Source organism: Rhinatrema bivittatum, chromosome 3 (genome assembly GCF_901001135.1).
Source record: "Rhinatrema bivittatum chromosome 3, aRhiBiv1.1, whole genome shotgun sequence".
In the NCBI taxonomy this organism is placed as follows: domain Eukaryota; kingdom Metazoa; phylum Chordata; class Amphibia; order Gymnophiona; family Rhinatrematidae; genus Rhinatrema; species Rhinatrema bivittatum.
The window spans coordinates 290,527,613-290,546,323 of record NC_042617.1 but is presented as its reverse complement, the minus strand read 5'-3'; the positions used below and the strand labels follow the sequence as shown (position 1 = coordinate 290,546,323).

The 18,711-nt window shown below is 46.0% G+C and overlaps 1 protein-coding gene across 1 annotated transcript; it reads right to left on the bottom strand.

Annotated features, from left to right (window-relative positions):
- Positions 1–807: 807 nt before the first annotated feature.
- TSFM (Ts translation elongation factor, mitochondrial) lies at positions 808–18,697 on the bottom strand. The gene is made up of 6 exons (XM_029594939.1): positions 18,534–18,697; positions 18,006–18,158; positions 7,158–7,286; positions 3,151–3,273; positions 2,201–2,285; positions 808–1,345 (listed from the first exon to the last, which is right to left on the bottom strand). The coding sequence occupies exons 1-6, from the start codon at positions 18,570–18,572 to the stop codon at positions 900–902; spliced, it is 975 nt and encodes a 324-aa protein (XP_029450799.1). The 5' UTR covers positions 18,573–18,697; the 3' UTR covers positions 808–899.
- Positions 18,698–18,711: the final 14 nt, after the last annotated feature.

Genomic DNA, 18,711 nt, shown 5'->3' with positions numbered 1-18,711 from the left:
GCAGTCTCAATGCATCCCACGATTGTATTAGGCTGGCACCGTTAGCCCCCAGAAAACTATTTCCTGCATGAACTGTCCGGTGGTTCTTACGGCTATAAAGAAGCTAACTGCCCACACGCTCCAGATAACCCTGCTGTCAAAAGCAGGTTTTCAATCCAAGGAGTATGGGAGCGTTAGGCAAAGAATCTTTGCTTTGAAACAAATGGGGGACCTGTCTGACTGCTGCTTCCCCAGGCTGGACTCTGCCCTCTCTGCTTGGATTAGCAGTAATTTGGCTCCCACATGTCCCAAAGAGCACCTAGAACATGCCACCAAATCCCACTTTCCCCCTAACGTTGCTATTGGGAGTTCAATTTTAAAGCCATTTTTGTTTGTAAATTCAAGATTACTTTACAGTAAAAGGGAAACAAGCTAGGGAAATGCCAACCTTAAGTGAAAGTACTACAGAGCAAGCAGAGAGCAGCACTCACGGAGTCGCTGCTGTGGAGGAGCAGAACAGGTTGTGTGTGAATTAAAGGTGCCATTCCCCCGGGTGCTACCAAGCCTCCTGCTACAACATCACAAAACCAGGAGCCATGTTTGTGACAGCATCATACAAGAGTGAGTGTGAGAGAGTGTGTGTGTGTGTGTGTGTGTGAGTGAGTGAGTGTGTGTGTGTGTTTGCTTTCCTGGAGAATTAGTGAAATCATTTAAAAGAAAAAGAGGCTGTTTGAGCTCACCATGCAGACCTCAAAGGCTCTTCCACCAGGTACAGGTGGAGCTTCTAACTTTTTTCCTTTGCTTAATAAAAACCAGAAGCTACCAAAGTTGTCCCATGTGTAAATCTTCCATGGTCTAGTTTTATTTTACATTTCTCTACACCGTAATGTTGTAGCCTAGCGTGTCCATGATCCCAGATGTTAGCTTTCTGCCGAGTGCCGTGTGGGTTCGATATCTAGCGCCTCGAGCTCCTCTCCGCATTCAAAGCGCAGGAAATCCACCACCGCCATGCCCTGGGGCTGCAGGTACTGTCCCACGCTCACGCTGGGATCCAGCAGGAAGGGCTGTGCTAGCATCTTGGTTTCCATGTCCCCTCCAGGCTCGTCCTGCAGGGAGCCCAGCGAAAGAGGAGCCATGCCCACCACATGCTGCCCCAGCCTTCGGCCCAGCTCTGCGACGCTGCTCCTTGGACTCTCTTCCAATGGCTGGCAGATCACCAGGGCACCGTACTTCCCGAAGGCGGTGGAGGAGGAGGGAGACAGCGCGTCAGAGAGCGCTGCCCCATGTACGTAGGACCCGATAAAGAAGTTTGGTGGCACTGCCATCCAGGCAGCTCTCCTTAGTGTCATGTTCTCTCCCAACTTCCCTTTAAAGACAAATTGAGAAAAAATAAAAATCATACAAACCCTTGAATCCAGAGCCCCACTGAAGCCCCTTTCTCCCATCCCAACCTTCTTTTTATGTCATCGATATACATCCTGGTCCCTCAGGCGTTCGTGAGTCTCAGCAAGCCGTACTGAACCGTGATGATCATTTCACGTTCCACAGTGACTCCATTTGATTTTAGACAATTTTCAGCCTGTGTCTTAAAAGCCACACCGAGGGCTCCAAGAACCCAAATGCTGAGTACCACCTTGAGCTGGACAGCAGGAGGGCCCCTTCTCAGTTTATCGCTACCCTACAGCTTCCATCCTTCAGCACCCCTGCCTCCCGCACCTCCAAACCACAGCCAAGGCTTAGTGCACTGTGAAAGCAGCACTCAGCACTGCGGGCAAGAAATAGCCAGAAAAAGTGCTTTAGCAGAGAGAGCCTGGGAGACACCTTTGAACATGGCTTGTACTCTACCCGAAGAGAGAAAAAAAAAAAAAATACTTGCCTCATCCTTAAATTCTGGAAAAACAACTAGATGAGAAATAACTAAAATGCACTATCGATAGGAAAAAAAAAAAAGTTGAAGCTGTGAGGTCATAGGTCAAGTCCTCAAATATCCAACAGAAGCTGCAAATTCCACACTACTGAGCGGCGATACAGGTTCCTTTATATCCTGCCCCTAAGCCCAGATGTTTCTGCTTACGTAGCTGCTCAGGCAACTTGACAGGGCAGTGGGTCCCTGCTCCTGTCCTAAAGCCTCACCTAGCAGGTCTGCTTTCCAGAGATGGTGCATGAGATGCCACAGTGTGGGGCATAAAAATGGCAAACAATGAAAGGGCTGTATACCTACCTATTGCTAGTGCCAGCTGGTCACTTAGCAAGGTGCCGTCAGAGCTGGTCTTCAGCTGGGAAAGTTCACCTGCTCCAAGGAAACTCTACAGCAAAAAGCAGCAACAAGTCAGGATATTATACAGGGTGTGCCCCTTGCAACAGAAAATAATTCAAGATGGCGACAGAAGCAAGTACGAAGGCAAAATGAAGGTCATGTCCATATCAGAAACCCACATAGATGGCTGCTTTCCTAGCCTTTGCCATCAGAGGCTGGATGGATGGCCTAGTTAGATGCCAGCGTGTTGTGTTGCCAACTGGGTTCAGCACCTGATGCAGGATAGCTGGGGGAAGAAGTGAAGTAGCACTGAAGGCTCCCACAAGGGAACAGCAAGTACTGCTCTTACAGCAACAGCAGGCGGTCAGCAAAAAAACACAGCAGAGAAAGCGCCCATGGTGTCTGTGCAAGCTACAAAGGCTCTGCACCACAGCTTACCTTGAGGAAGGAGTCAACAGGAGGGAAGGTGCAAGAGGAGAGGTCATGCGAGGCAATGATTTCAACATGCAGAAGAATGGATTTTTTCCTGACACCAAATGGTTGAGATGTGCTGTGCCTGCTTGACTGACCAGTGTTAGCCCACACACCGTAACGCCATGGCTTTAGGAGAACTGGACCCCCCCCCCCCCCCCATTATCAACATTTGAACCAATTCCCCAAAACAGAGGAAAAACCTGACTGCAGGGTTGGGAACCTCGGTGCTGACCGCATCAAAACTAGGATTCCCCGCCCCCCCATCTATGTGAGTGCACTGCCTCTGTGACATGGCCACACCCAGAGGAGAAAGAACAGCTGCTCCATTTCATCCGGTGCCCTCCAGCTGTTTGTAAAACAGACTTGGGTCTCTTGGATGGGTCTCCATGCACCTTTCCCCACCGAGGTTTACTATCACCAAACAGAAGGAAACCACACACCTTAATGTAAGTGGCCAGGTTCTCCTGCTTGCCCTGGTGATACATCATGGTCCCCAGTGCCGCCTGCTGCACCAGCTGCTGGAAGTTTGCATTTCTGGCAACAAAATCCGTCTCACAGTTTACCTGAAGTAGAAACAAAAAAAAAAAGCCCAGACTGCATTATTTGAAAGCTAACAGCAGGATGTCGTCTTCAGAGTCTGAGGTGGGTGGGGCTGCATTGGACAAGCGAACAGGTCATCACCGTGATCATGGCTGCTTTAAATGGAGAGTAAAGTGGATGCAAACATTTATTTATTTAAAATATTTCTAAGCTGCTAAAATCCACAGAGCAATGTGGCTTACATAAAAAAAAAACTCTCGTAAAGTTTAACACACAGAGAGATACAGACCAATCAGCACACTGCTCATCCATGAGCAACCTCAAATTACATTACCACCCAGAGAAGAGCTTCCCTCGATAAATCAGCAGGACATTGAGGAAAAGGCCTGTTGAAAGACATAGGTTTTAAGTAAGTTCTTAAAATGTCTTTGTGCAAGACATGAGCTGAAGACGGCAAGGGCAGCAAGTTCCATACAACTGGCCCAGCGACGGTGTTTCAGGAAGCCGAGCGGGCCGCGACGGCGGCACAACCAGCAAGCCTCTCTGGGAGGACCTCAGGGACGGGCGAGGGCTATAAACATGCAACACTGCAATCCTCCAGGGAAGTGCACCCTCCCCCCCACCCCAAGCATTTGTATATTTGATCCGCCGGCGTAAATCGTGTAACCCGGGGGAGTAATACGCGCCCTCCAACCCTGGCCAGAAAGCGCTTTGCAGGAGCTCATTCGCAGGCATCCCCAGTAATCCAGGCTAGAAAGAACCAAGGCCTGCAACCCTCGGGCGCCAAACTAAATTTATAGGACAGGGGAGAGCATGGCTGGGGTGTTTTTTTTTCCTGTTTCTGCTATTGAAATTTTGCTTTTCTTTTCTCTGCTTTTGATTATTTTGCTCCAATTGTTTGTTTGCTTTCTTTGCTTGTTTTTTCAAAGGAATTTGCTCTTTTGGGGGGGTTGTGATACTTTTAGTAAAACCTTCATTTTAAAACCTTTTTTTTCTTTATTTCTTCTGTTTTGCTTTCCCTCCATTGTCCTGTTCTTTGCAAACAACATTTGCTGCTTCTTTTGCCTCCCTTTTCCCTTGCAATTCTTTTCATGATGGCCGAGTCGTCTAAGGCACTGAACTTAAGTGATCTTTCTTCACTGTGCTGGTTGATCTGGAGTCGTGGGTTTGAAACCCACTTCTGACATGCTCGTCCTTCAACGTGATACCTTAATCTTTTATTTCTTCACGGAGAGGATGGTGGATGCCTGGAATGCCCTTCCGGAGGAAGAGAGGAAGACTAAAACTGTGAAGGATTTCAAAGGGGCATAGGATAAACACTGTGGATCCATAAAGGCTAGAGAGGATGGGCATGAAGAGAAGAGCCATGGGGGTGGAGTACTGGAGTGGAGGCTACTACCTGGTGATTACTATCCTTACTCAATAAGCCTTCACATGGTTAATGCAACTCCAACATTTGCTCTCTGCTTCAACGGCAAGGGGGAATGTGGAAAAGAGGATTAGCATTCAGACAACAACCAACAAGGACTGAATTTCACAATCTGGGTAAACAAATAAGCGTGGGGGTAGCTTGCTTATTACGGCGGTTACTACCCTAAACCAATTAAGCCTGATACATCATTTTGAATGCATATATATAGCCATTGCTCTCTGCTTCTATGGCAGGGGGAAATGTGAAAGAGGATTTGCATTCAGACAACAACCAACAAGGCATTGATCTGTACAATCCAGGTAAACAAGCATCGGGGGTAACTTGCTTGATGCGGCGGTTGCTACCCTTAACCATTAAGCCTTATGCTCACCTTTGATGCAACTCCAACATTACTCTCTGCATCAATGGCAGGAAGTTTGAATCAATTACCAGCTAGGGCCCTGAACTTGGTAGTCTGTGAAACAGATAAGTATGGGAAAATAAGTGTGGGAGCTTGCTGGGCAGACTGAATGGGCCAATTGGTCTTTTTCTGCTGTCATTTCTCTGTTTTCCTTTTACTCTATTTTTGTTACCATCTTTTTCCATTTCATTGTATATGGTTTGTGTATGTACGTATTTCCTCTTCAGTCTCTTTCCTATCCCTTCCTCTCCTGATTACCCAATGCTCTCTCTTCCAGAGTAACTTTCCATCCCCTCACCCTTACCTCTCACAGTCTCTTCCTTTTTTTTTTTTTTTTTTGCGAGCCAGCAATTTCTGCCTCCTCCTTTATGCTTCCAGCTCAAATGGATCCAGGACCAGGATCAGGCACCAGGAGCCTTGATTCACATCTAGCCAGAGATTTTCCCCCTGATCTATAGACTTTCCCTACCCACACACACCTGGCCATTGCAGTGATGATCCTGGATTGGGGGCCATGCATCAGAGACCTTCTCCTTTCAGAAGCCTGCAATCCTGGGCCCTGAAGCCAGACAACAGATACCACACCCTTCCACCCCCCGCCCCCAGGGGCTAAGAATGCTCCCTCTGCAGCATCCCCTGCCCCAGCTGATATGGGAAGCAGAAGTCTCAACCCAGAGACTGAACCAGGGACCTTCCCCTCTTCCTTGGACCTCCCAGTACTGGGAATCTGGCACCAGGACCCTTTGTTCACAAATATAAAACAGGGGGAAAAAAAGTTCACAGACATCCTCCCCCTCCCATTCACCCCTGCCCCTCCCCCACAAGTTACCTAGCCCAACCATTGCAGTGAGTCCTTGGACAGGGGCTACGTACCAGTGCTCCTTCTAGACCCCTACAGTTCCAGGCCCGAAATCCAGCCACTAGGTGTCATCTATAGAGGAATGACCATACCCCTTCCTGGGGCTGCGAGTGCTGCCTCTGCAGCAGACTCCTGAAGACGAGACTGGACCTCTCCTTTTCTAAAATGCATCAGCAGCTCTCTTTTCCTGAAGTGGCTCTCTTCCTTTGGCTCTGTGAGGCAGGCCCAGTGCCAGTAGCTCCTGCTTTTCTGCCGTAGCTCTACTTCTATTGCCTGGCAGTGCTACCCACTTTTCTCTTTCTGCAGTCTAGAAGGGTGGAAGCGCCTTTCCTGTGGGCCGGCAGGATGGGTCTTGCAGGACCTCGTGGTGGCTCCGTCTCGTCTTCAAAGCAGGATAAGTTCTGCTGGGCACAGCAAGGGCTCCCCCCCTCAGTACTTGCATCAATTCCCAGGTTTGCTCCAAAGGAGCCGGGATTAAGGCTGCAGTCTGGACTTTACGTGTTCAGATCTGCATTCATCTTCTCTGCATAACTACAGCTACAGTGTATATTTTATTTGCATTGGTCGGATATTAAAAAAAATTCACCTAAGCTGCCCAACTCACGTAATTACCATTAAGCCTTTGGGTATCTGGATGGGTCTAATCCTTCCCTTCCTTAAAACAGCCATGCAATCCCTTCTCTTTCAATGCTCGGTTACCACAGAGAGAAAACTGAAATGACATTCTCGTAAACAGCATCTGGCAGGGTGCTACAGTCTGACAACATATATTATGCAAACACATTCTGAGCTTAAGAATGCCATTTTCTCTATACATATTTTTTTTTTTTTTAGAGTAGTAAATTGAGTAGAAGTGAACTGGAAGTCACTCAAATATCTGAATGTAATTTAGGAATAGCCTAGTGGTTAAAGTTGCATTCTCAGAACCAGGGCAGGCAGGGTTCAAATGTCACTTCTCCCACTGATTCAAACTTAGGGCCCTATTCACTAAGCATTTTTCCCCATAGACAAAATGGGAAAAAAAAAACAAAACACTTTTACTAAATAAACTCCCTAGATTTTAAGCTCACTGCAGCTGGGAAATACCTACTGTACCTGAATGTAACTCGCCTTCAACATCTAAAAATCCAAGTCCAGCCTCGAAGTGGACACTTTCCTCCAGGCTCCCTGAGGAACTGCTCACCCTAAACGTACCCTTCCTAACTACAAGACTCACCTCCACCATCACGGCGCAGTTCCCCTCCTGCAGGAGGCCGATGAGACCTTCCACCGTCTTTCTACCTTGCAGCTTGGATGCTTTGCTCCATCCCTCCTTCTGAGCTTCCTCATTAAGCCAAGCCTCTGCCTGTGAACCATATAGGGGAAAGAAACAACACCCCAGTTCAACTGAAATCGGGGGGGAAAAGTTACAAACAATGGCAATGGAATGAAAGTGAACAAAAGTAAATATTTCCTTGAAAAAATGATGCTAATCCTTCTTGGCTTGAAGTACCCTTTCAAAGAGAATATGGTGAACGTAGGCGTTACCTGCTACTTTCCTTTCGTCCAACCAGATCAGTCCATTCCATTCCTCCCACCAGTAGATAGAGGCAGAAAGAGAGACTTGTCCCTGACATTTTCTCTATATAGCCTGGTGCAGCAAGAGATTCCTCTCAGTAGCTTCTTGCCCAAGCCAATACCTGAGCCTTTTGGCATAATTTAAAAAGGGAAAAAAAGAAAGAAAGAAACTTCCCTTTTTTTAAATTATCTTTTGGAGGGTCAACCCAACAAATCAGAGGGAAAAAAAAAGAAAGAATTGAGTCCATTAGTCTGCTCTTCCTTCAGCCCTAGAAATGCTCTCCATTTGGAGCTGGTCCACCTTCTACTTTTTTCTTTTTTGTAACCACATAAAATTCTCTATATCTTATGTCTACAGTGAAAGGCTTGCTAAATCAAATGAAATCTCTTTAATAAATGCCTCAACTTTCTTACCTTGGGGTCCTTCAATGTTGAACCCTCTTCTATCAAGATGGTTTTCCTTGTGACCGCTGCCACTGGCACCCAACCTATCTTCCCATGCCTCCGAGCCATCACAGGACAATAAAATAAGCCGGCAACACAGCATTGCTACCTGCCCTGCCCTACAGCTTCTACATTTCCTCCTGTATTCCAACTTGCCTGTTCATCTGCGATGAGGAGGAAGGCTCAGATGGGAGGTTGTGAAAAGTCTGAGCTGCCTGCTATAGGCCGCCTGTCCACGCTGAATGTCAGTCTTGTTCTGTCTGCAATAGTTTCTTTAAATGTGCTGTGCTCCACATTTTTTTTAAATTATAGTTTATTTGTTCATGTCTTGGAGATGATGATGATCCTTCACAGAGATGTTGCTGTTGACCAGGATCTACAGGGCCTGAAGATACCCTATCCTCAGGGAGGAAAGATCAACCTAGGCTGTTGTCCATTCCCAACTTGGTCCAAAATACATGCGGGAAATCAGTTTGCTCAGATGTTACCCTATTTCCACTCCTGCTGCACCTCCAACTTCCATATGCTGAAGGCAAAGAACTACTGAGGGAGTCCATTGCTACACCAGGCTATGTAGTGGAAGACACCATGGTCAAGTTTTGTTCTATGCCTCCATCTGCTGGTGGGGAGGAACGTTCCCACATGTCTGGATTGGTCTGATGGATGCTAAGGAATGTATTGTTAATCCTTGACAAGAAATTCAGTAACACAAACTTTGTTGTTGGGTTTTGTTTTTTTTTACAATAGTACTATCATATACTATTTCAATAGTTCACCTGCTTATCAATGTGCACTTTGTAATCAGTACAAATGTTTTTTAAGCTATTATTGTCTTTTAAATTACCCCTTGTGAGCAACTGTTTCAGAAGCACTGCAGACTATCTCAGACACTGGAGCTGTCTGGTCAATGAAAAAAAAAAAATTCACATCACACTAAACTATAAAGCATAAAAAGTGTTGAAGAAATTAAAATGTCCGTCCCCCCCCAAAAAAAAACAAAAAACAATCATTAGGCTTAATATTTGTTACTCCATGGATGTGATATGACTTCATATACTCACATAAATTTCCTCATTAGTGGTCTAATGTTTAATATAATTTGAAAGTATTTTGCAGTGCAACAGTGTCTAAAACAAAAACAAAAAACTAAAGTGCACTAAAATTACTTCTCTTGGTGATGAGATAAAAACCTGTAGTCTGTATTGCTCAGGTCAAGAATGTACAGAAACTGCAGAATGAAGATATTGCAGACTGTTGAGACATTTTGTAGGACCAGTTCAATACAACACTGGTCTATAGTTTCTGTAGACCCTGGGCTCAGGTGATACTGACTATATATTTTTATCTGCTTGCCAAGAGAAGTAATTTTAGTGCACTATAGTTGTTTTTTTTAAGGCACTGCTGTACTTTAACATAATTTGAATGTTTTACTAAATGGACACTAGGATTGTTTATCTTTATCAAGCATTTATAAGATGCCTATTCCAAGGTCCTGAGCAACATACAAAATGTACAATCATAATAAAACACATACAAACAGAGCACACCAGACAAATATGAGAACAGATTATAGAAATGATGGCAGAAAAGGACCAATAGTCCATCAAGTCTATCCAGCAAGTTTTCCGTGGTATCTGCCGCGCCGTGCAGGTTACGTCAAGTTTTGCTTGACATGCTTTACTTATGGACTTGGCCGTAGAAGCAGCCCTGTGTTTTTTTCCTTAATATAAGAAAATTGGTTCTTACCTGCTAATTTTCATTCCTGTCCAGTCCCGTCCAGACTCCTGGGTTTATTCATCCCTGCCAGCAGATGGAGACATAGAAAAACCGCGCTGACACTGCTTGATAAGCCCTGGTGCCACCTGCAGTAGTTCAGTATTGATCTGTACCCAAGCTGAAAACAATGTGTGCAAAAAAACTGAATAGAAATAACGTGACAAAAACTTGTCAAAATTTGTAAGTTATGAACAACCAAGATCAGAAGTTTGCTGAAAGATTATAGCTGAGCGGAAGACTCTCCCCTTTCAATCCGGATGGGTTCTGGACTGATCCGAATGAGAAGATAAGGAAAAACCCTCAATCTTCTCTTGTAAGAAGGCTAGCGCCGCTACCTGCACCCTAAGGAAATTAAAGGCTAGGCCTTTAGCTAAACCCTTCTGTAGGAAAGACAAGACTTGAGAAATCAAGGCATGAACCGCCTGTATCCCTTGGTCGGTACACCAAGCTTCAAATACTTTCCAAACCCCAAAATAAGAGAGGGAAGTAGACTGCAAAAGCGTAGTGATCACCAGCTCTGGATATCCTCTCTGCCTTAAGCAACGCCTTTCAAAAGCCAAGCCGCTAGACAAAAGCGACCTGCCTGGTCGGAAAATACGGGATCTTGACGGAGAAGATCCGGAAGAGGACTGAGGCGCAGTGGACTGTCCACCACTAGATTGACGAGATCTGCGAACCACGGACGATGCGGCCATTCTGGAGCTACTAGGATCACTTTTCCATGGTGCCTCTATTCGGTGCAATACTTTGCCCATCAGAGGCCACGGAAGGAAAACAAAGCAAGATTCTCCAAGGCCAAGGCACTACTAGAGCGTCTATTCCCTCGGCCCCGTACTCCCTCCTGCAACTGAAAAACCAAGGAGCTTTCACATTGAGCCGAGTTGCCATCAGATCGACGTGAGGACAACCCACCCTTTTTCAGATGAGCCGCATCGTGGACTCTGCCAACTCCCACTCACCTGGATCTAAGCTTTGACGGAGAAAATCCGCCTGAATGTTGTCGACACCCGCTATATGAGACGCCGCTAACTGAACCAAGTACAGCTCCGCCCATTGAAAAGCTCCTGAGCTTCCAGTGCCACCCCCTGACTCTTGGTGCTGCCCTGACGATTGATGTAAGCAACTGCTGTGGCATTGTCCAACAGAAACCTGACCGAATGACCCTGCACGATGGGGAGAAAGGTTTGAAGTGCGAACCGCACTGCCCTGGTCTCCAACCGATTGATAGGCCATGAGGCTTCTACCGGCAACCAAGTGACCTGGGCCGACTGCCGCTCGCAGACCGGCCCCCAACCAGAGAGACTAGAATCGGTAGTGAGAATTACCCACTCCGGAACCTCGAGACTGACACCACACTGCAGATTGGATGACTGTAGCCACCACGATAGGCTGCTCCACGCCCTCGCATCCAGTAAGGCTGGTAAATGAAATGCCTGCGACAGAGGATTCCGTTTCTCCAACAGGGTTCTTTGGAGTGGATGCATATGCGCGATGGCCCATGATACTAACTCCAGTGTTGAGGCCATCGATCCCAGAACTTGCAAAAAATCCTAGGCTCGGGGCACCTTCAATGCCAACAAGCGGCGAACTTGTGACTGTAGCTTGAACATTCTCTCTTGTGAGAGGAACACTCTGCCTTGCCTCATGTCGAAACGAGCTCAGAGGTAGTCTAGCATTTGGGACGGCTCTAGATGGCTCTTCGCCAGATTGTCCATCCAGTCGAGAGATTCTAGCAGACAAATAACTTCTGGACCACAGAATGGCAACCCTCCAACGATTTCACCCGAATCAACCAATCGTCATGATAAGTGTGCACCAACACTCCCTTGCGCTGAAGAGCTGCCGCCACCACCACCATTCACTTTGGTTAATGTGCGAGGAGCTGTGGCCAGTCCCAAAGGGAAGAGCTTGAAATTGGAAATGCTGACCCATAACCAAATCTCAGAAAATGCCGATGATCCAGGTGAATGGGAATATCCACATACGCCTCCATCAGATCCAGGGAGGCCAAAAACTTCTGAAAGCGCACCTCGCAATCACTGATCGTAAAGTCTCCATTCAGAAGTGTGGTATCTTTAAAGACACGTTGACAGACTTGAGGTCCAGGACAGGCTGAAACGTTCCTTCCTTTTTCGGCACCACAAAATAGATGGAGTAACGACCCCTGCCCCGTTTGTGTGGAGATACTGGGATCACAGGCCCCAAATTGCGTAACCTGCGCAAAGTCTCCTGAACTGTCCAATGTGTTGCCGAGAACCCGCAAGGGGAGACTAAGAAGAGATTGCGAACGGGATGTGCAAACTCTAAAGCGCAACAGTCTCTTACCACCGAGAGGACCCATTGATCCTGTGTAATCTTGGTCCACTCCCCATAAAAAACTGCCAGCCAATAGGGAATGGCGGAGTGGACCGGCTTCCCTTCATTGGGAGGACTTGACCGGAGCTGCTCCCCAAGCCGAGGGAGCCCTGAAAGGCTGTCGTCCGCTGCGGAAGGAACTGCGCTGCGGAAGGAACTGCGCTGCGCTGCGGAACTGGACCAAGGAGAGCCGCGGAGGAAGATCTCCCTCCCCTTCAAAAAAAGGCGGTGAATCCAATGACAAAATGGCCACCACTCCCGTCTCGAGGGAGCCGGCAGACCCAGGGGCAGCAGGAGTCTGCAAAAGCGGCCTGACTGCGGCAGCCGCTTTTGCTTACAGAAGCATCGATGTTTTGAAACCCCAGGGAGGAGGAAGGACCCTTCCACCTCCCCCCCTGAAACGCACCCGGAACAAAGACCCGACTGACTTAGGTGCGCCGGGAGCGCCCCATATGCGTTGTAAGCCGAGCCGCGATCCATGCCATCAAAAACAAGAAACTAAAATAAAAATCAAAGAAAAAAGCAAAAAAGCACAGGTGCAAACCACGGGGGTGGGGGTCACCCCGGAGCCTTACCCATCAGCCGACTTCCTTCTTATATGTTTAACTTTTTTTTTTTTTAAACTTTAGCAAAGTTAACAAAAAGTAACAGAGCTTCTCTCCTAGAGCTGAAAGGAGCTGTCCAGCTCAAGTCAGCTACTGAATCAAAAGGAGAGACATTCTTTGACAAAAAAGAAGAGCTGAAAGCCGCACGGCCAGCCTCGTGAGGAGAGGGATCTGGACCACCAGATTTACATCCCATGAAACAACTTGGACCTCAACCGAGCAGAAAATGGTTCCCCAGGAAACCAGTCCCCCCCTGGGAGGAAGGCTCACCCGAAAGAGAAAAAAATCTAGAAAAAACAAAGGGTAAAAAGAAGCACTGCAGGTTTATGCACCAGCCATCTGCTGGAGACAGAGAAATACTGAAGTACTGCAGGTGGCACCAGGGCTTATTCAAGCAGTGTCAGCAAGGCTTTTCTCTGTCTCCATCTGCTGGCAGGGATGAATAAACCCAGGAGTCTGGACTAATCTGGGTACGTACAGGGAACTGCGCATCAGTACCTCGGACGGTAAGAGAGTCATGGCTCATTTTGGTTGTCTCTAAATCTAAATGCCTCTTCCTTCCACCCCCCACCTTAGAAACAGAAAGAAATGTTGCAGTTGCATCAAAAAGTATCAAGGCTTATTGGTTAAAGATAGTAATCCCATGCTGTTAAAAGGTAGTAACTGCTGCTCTGTGCAGGTTAACCCCATGCTTATCAGTTCCCCAAACTATAGAAGTCAGGGACCTCGTTGGTCGCTGTCTGAATCCAATATCCCTTTTCCCCTGCAGTTGAAGTAGAGAGCAATGTTGAAGCTGCATCAAAATTATGAAGGCTTATTGGTTAAGGGCGGTAACTGCTGCACCAGCAAGTTACCCCCATGCACGCTTTCTTCGTTTCCTTTAGGACTTGGCAGCAGAAGCAGTCCTGTGCTTGCTGCCCTTATGTCTGTGTATCACTATCCCAGACCATGGAAGTCGGGGCCCTCTGTTGTCATTTGAATCCAAGTCCTCTTTTCCCCCTATTGTCTAAGCAGGGAGCAATGCTGCATTTACCTTAAAAGCCTCCAAGGGTAGTAACCACTGTACCAGCAAGTTACCCTCCTGCATGCTTATCTCATTTCTATCCTCTACCCCAGTAGTTCTCAACCTTTTTCCCCATCGTGACACACCTGACAGACCACACTCACATGTATGACGCTGCTCATTACAATTCATGCGGAAATAAAAAATAAAAACGTCCAGTATTATTTTTATTGTTAAGAATGAAACAAGGGAAAGACAAGTACTCTGTCTGAAGAGAAATTGCATTAATAGTAAACATCTCATACCAAAACACCAATTTCCAGCACTCAAACAGTAACCACCTTACCTAAGAAAAGGCAACACTGAAAATATTACCAGGCCTTAAGACTCCAATAGGAAAACAGACCAAGCCAGGCTGCTACAGAGTCTTACACAGAAACTACACGCCAGCAGAATACCTCACCCAAAAGAATAAAGACCATAATGCATAACTAGAAACATGCAGACAAAAACTGAACTGGAAACCGTAACAAGCCAGAGAGACTGTATGCTGTGTAACGAAGGAAAAAGAGATAAATCACCTCAAAACGAATCAAGAAATATAAAATCAATAGCAGTAAAGCCATACTAACAAAAAGAACAGATTTCAAGATAGCTGATGAATGGAATACCTAATAAAGACTTATATAAACAATTTCTAGATACCAATAAAATATTTCAAAATAGCAGACACAAAGACCCAATAATGAAAAATAAGGATAAAAAATGCTTTGCTCTGCATACCTGGGAACATTTGATATCCAGGTGCCCTGAGATTGTTTTGAATTCGCAGGAGGGGGGATGGTTTGATTGCAACTTTCTCCTCTCTCTATCACACACATGTACACATGCTTCTCTCTCACTTTTATAGGTTCTTAATCACACATTTACATACAACCCACCATACAATCCAGCAACCCACCCCTCTAATACTACCCCCACTAAAGCACTGTTATCCATTCCGCATACCATCGCCAAACCCTTAGCCAACATAATTAACTGTTCCCTCACCCTTGGCAAAATCCCTGACACTCTAAAACAAGCTGTGGTCAAACCCCTCCTTGTCCCTAAGGATCCATTCAACTTCCGTCCTCTCTCTAACCTGCCCTTTATAGCTAAAATCATGGAGAAGGTGGTTAATGCCCAACTCACGGATTACCTTGACACCCATAATATTCTTCACCCATCCCAATTTGGTTTCCGTAAGCATTTTAACACAGAAATTCTCTTACTCGCTCTCTCAGACACCCTCCTCCTTAAAGGCACAGACAGAGGTCAATGTTATATCCTTGCCCTCCTTGACATCTCCTCTGCGTTTGACACTATCAGCTACAACCTCCTCCTTTCTCGTCTATCAGACATAGGCATTTCAGGTTCTGCCTAACTCTGGTTCAAATCCTACCTAGCCAATAGACAATATTCTGTAAAAATAGGAAATTCTGAATCCTCCCACATCCCCCTCTCCCAAGGCGTCCCACAAGGCTCTTCACTTTCCTCCACTCTCTTCAATATATACCCCGTTACCCCTCTGCCATCTCCTCTCTGACCTAGGCCTCAAATTTTTCATATACGCCGATGATGTCCAAGTCCTCATACCTATACAAGAATCCATTACCAATTCCCTAAAACACTGGGAGAAATGCCTCTCCTCCATAACCACCCTCCTCACGAACCTCCAACTATCACTCAACACTACTAAAACAGAGCTGCTCATCATATCAAATCCACAGAACCCTAGGCTTGCCCTCTCAAGCAACCTGTCACTCAGCTTGACCTCTATACAGCCGTTTGTACATGATCTCGGTGTCATGATTGACCAACAACTGAACTACAAAAAACACATCAGCACAGTCCTAAAATAAAGTTTCTATAAGCTCCATGTTATGAAGAAATTCAAACCCCTACTCCATACACATGATCTCCGCACAGTAATACAAGCGACCATCTGCCTAAAAATGGATTATTGCAACTCCCTTCTTCTGGGCTTCAAATGTTACAGAATGCGGTAGCCAGAACCCTCACCAATTCCCGCAAATCCAACCATTTAACCCCCTGTACTCAAAGAACTTCATTGGCTCCCTATACCCTCACGTATCCTCTACAAAACCCTCACTATTATCCACAAAACATTATACAACTGTTAACGCCAACTGGCTTGAAGAGCCACTGCATTTCATCCTCCACAAGCACCCCACTAGAACAACCCACAAAGCTACCCTCCACACTCCCTCTCTCCAGAATGCTCATCTCACCTCCACGAGGGAGGGAGCGAGCTCTTTCAGTTGCAGGACCCACCCGTTGGAATGCTCTTCCCCCTGAACTCCGCACCGAGCCCTGCCAGTACAAATTTAGGAAAAGCTAAAGACCTGGCTCTTTAAGCAGGCATTCCCAGCATAGGTCCCCCAGCTCCTCCTTGCATTCACTCCACCATGTTATCATTATGCTAACTACTATTGTTATGTTTATTATTCTACACTACACTATATAATCTTATATTTCATGTTATTTGCAACCATTTAACCAATTACACCTTATGCCCTTTGCCTTGTTAATCCCCCCTCTTGTTTCACCCCTCCCCCCGTTCACTGTATTTCTCTTAGTTCCTTGTAAACCGATATGATATACCAAGGAATGTCGGTATAAAAAGTTAAATAAATAAAATAAATACATGCTGTCTTTTCACACTTACACACAGGCTCTCAATCACACACAGATGACATGCTCTCTCATTTATACACAGTCTCTTAATCATACATACACATGTCTCTCACAAATACAGGTTCTCAATTACACACTTACACATACAGGCTTTTAATCATTCAATTACATAATTGCTGTCACACACAATCTCAAACATATATGCTTGCTCACTCTCCCCCCCACCACCGAACTAGTGACAGCAGCAGCCTTGAAAAAGAACTCCCATCCGCGGCGGGGGCTGACGTTGCTCCTCTTTTGCTCCATGCCGCACTGCTCTTCTTCAGGCCGATACTGCACACACTAGCATGGTCTCTTCTTCCTGCGCACATGGCCTCTGCACACCACTTCTTCTTCCAGGCTGCGGGGGAAGGCGGGAAGAAGAGACCCTGCTGGTGCCGCTAACCCCAGGCTCTCCTGCTGTGTTCTTCCCAGGCTATCAGCATTTTAAGCCCAGGCGGAGGAAGAGATCCATTTTGATGGGGGGAGGGGGGGCAACTGGATCAGCGGGGGACTGGGAAGTGTGATGACACACCTGTGTGGGCCTGGTGACACACTGGTTGAGAACCTCTGCTCTAGCCCATAGAGATCAGCAAATAAAACCAAAACTACTGGATACAAAGTCTAACTACAGCTTCCTGACACCAGGCTCTGCATTATCCAAAAGCTTGCTGAAATAGAAAGGTCTTCAGTAAGGTTTTAAATGTCTTTGCACAAGTTGTCATGTGAAGGCTCTCAGGCAAAGAAGTTCCATAATTTCATTTTGCAGTAATAAAAGTGGCTCTTTCTTGTGTTTCAGCAAGATGCACTTGTTGCACTGAAGGTACATCCAGCAAGCCATGTTGAGAGAAGCATAATGAATGTGTGGGATTCTAAACCTTCACCATGGCATTTGCCCACAGGCAGGATTGAAGAGCCAACAATTTATGAACAAGAAGGGCGATTTTAAATTTAACACATCACTGTAAAGGCAACTAAATACAAATTGTATAAAACAGGAGTAATATGGTCCTTCATCCTCCTTCCAGAAATCAACTGTATTGCAGCATTTTGCAGTATCTGGAAAGCTCTAAGGGCATAAGATATCAGTCACATAAAAAAACAAATTGCAGTAATCAAAAACAGGATCTAAAAATCAGAGGTCTGGCAATTAAAATTGGATCAATGATGAAATAATTGCTTTGCAAGTATATGATATCATACACCTGACTTATGAGGGCCAATCACATACATATAGTAATAAATATTAGGCCTAAGTGTTGCTTTTCCAACCTCTTCCCCCCAAAATGATGAACTGCTCTCATAGCTTTTCTGCTCAATTATAATAAATATCACCCATGGCATACACCAATTGGATACCATTCATCTGCGACACCCTTCTCAATATGGCCACACATAGTAGCAATAAGTTAGTTAATATTTGATTTCATTATACCCATTTTGTTACAAGTATATTTTCACTAAGAAACGATCAAAACAAACAGCTCTATACAGTTTCGAAAATAGAAAGCAAAATAAGGGGGGGGGGGGGGGGAACCCAGCAGAGGGAGGTAAGCTTCACCTGTTTTTTTGGCCAACCAACACATACCTGTTTGGAATCATTGTTGAATTTATCCAGAGCCCGCTTACAATTCACAAAAGAATATCCAGTTCGTTTTCTTAGTTTTATTAACAGATTTTTATCTGTAGCCAACAGGCTGGTTTCAACATGAAAGCATCTAGCCTGATGCAAGGAAGACACCTATAAAAATATATCCAGAGATAAATTATACAGTAGAAATGCGGGAAAGCTAATAAAAGGGCAAAAGAAAAGGCCCTAATCACGGGTAAAAACGATTTTCAGATTTTAAAAGGTCTGGTCTAATGATTAGTGGATTGAACCCTGATTCACGTGACGTAGTGGGCCGCGAACACTGCATTATTACTGTTGGATCGCTGAATTACATCACTAGTGCTATTTTATGATTACTCCAGCAGCGTATCGCGGCATTGCTGGTTACTAAACTCCTAGGCGCAAGTGACAGTTACTGAAATCTTTAAACCATTAGCTGAGCATCCGCGAAGCTTGGGTAGAGGATTGGATGGGGAACGTGAATAAAAGTCCACTTGGACTCACCTTGGCTCGCAGGAACCCGATCAGCTCCCTCGCCGCCATACCGATCCAGCAGTACCAAGGCGAAGAGGCGCGCAGCGATGACGTTCCAAAGTCACGCGGGAGGAAGGCGCGCAGCGATGACGTTCCAAAGTCACGCGGGAGGAAGGCGCATGTGCAATCAGACGCAGTGATTGCCAAC

What these genes read in the sequence shown, in the direction of transcription:
- TSFM (XM_029594939.1), bottom strand. Translation starts at nt 18,572, where the DNA reads ATGGCGGCGAGGGAGCTGATCGGGTTCCTGCGAGCCAAG. An exon ending in TCGGGTTCCTGCGAGCCAAG is followed by an intron (nt 18,159 to 18,533) that starts GTGAGTCCAAGT and finishes ATATTTTTATAG; the next exon opens with GTGTCTTCCTTGCATCAGGC. An exon ending in ACTGCGCCGTGATGGTGGAG is followed by an intron (nt 3,274 to 7,157) that starts GTGAGTCTTGTA and finishes TTTCTACTTCAG; the next exon opens with GTAAACTGTGAGACGGATTT.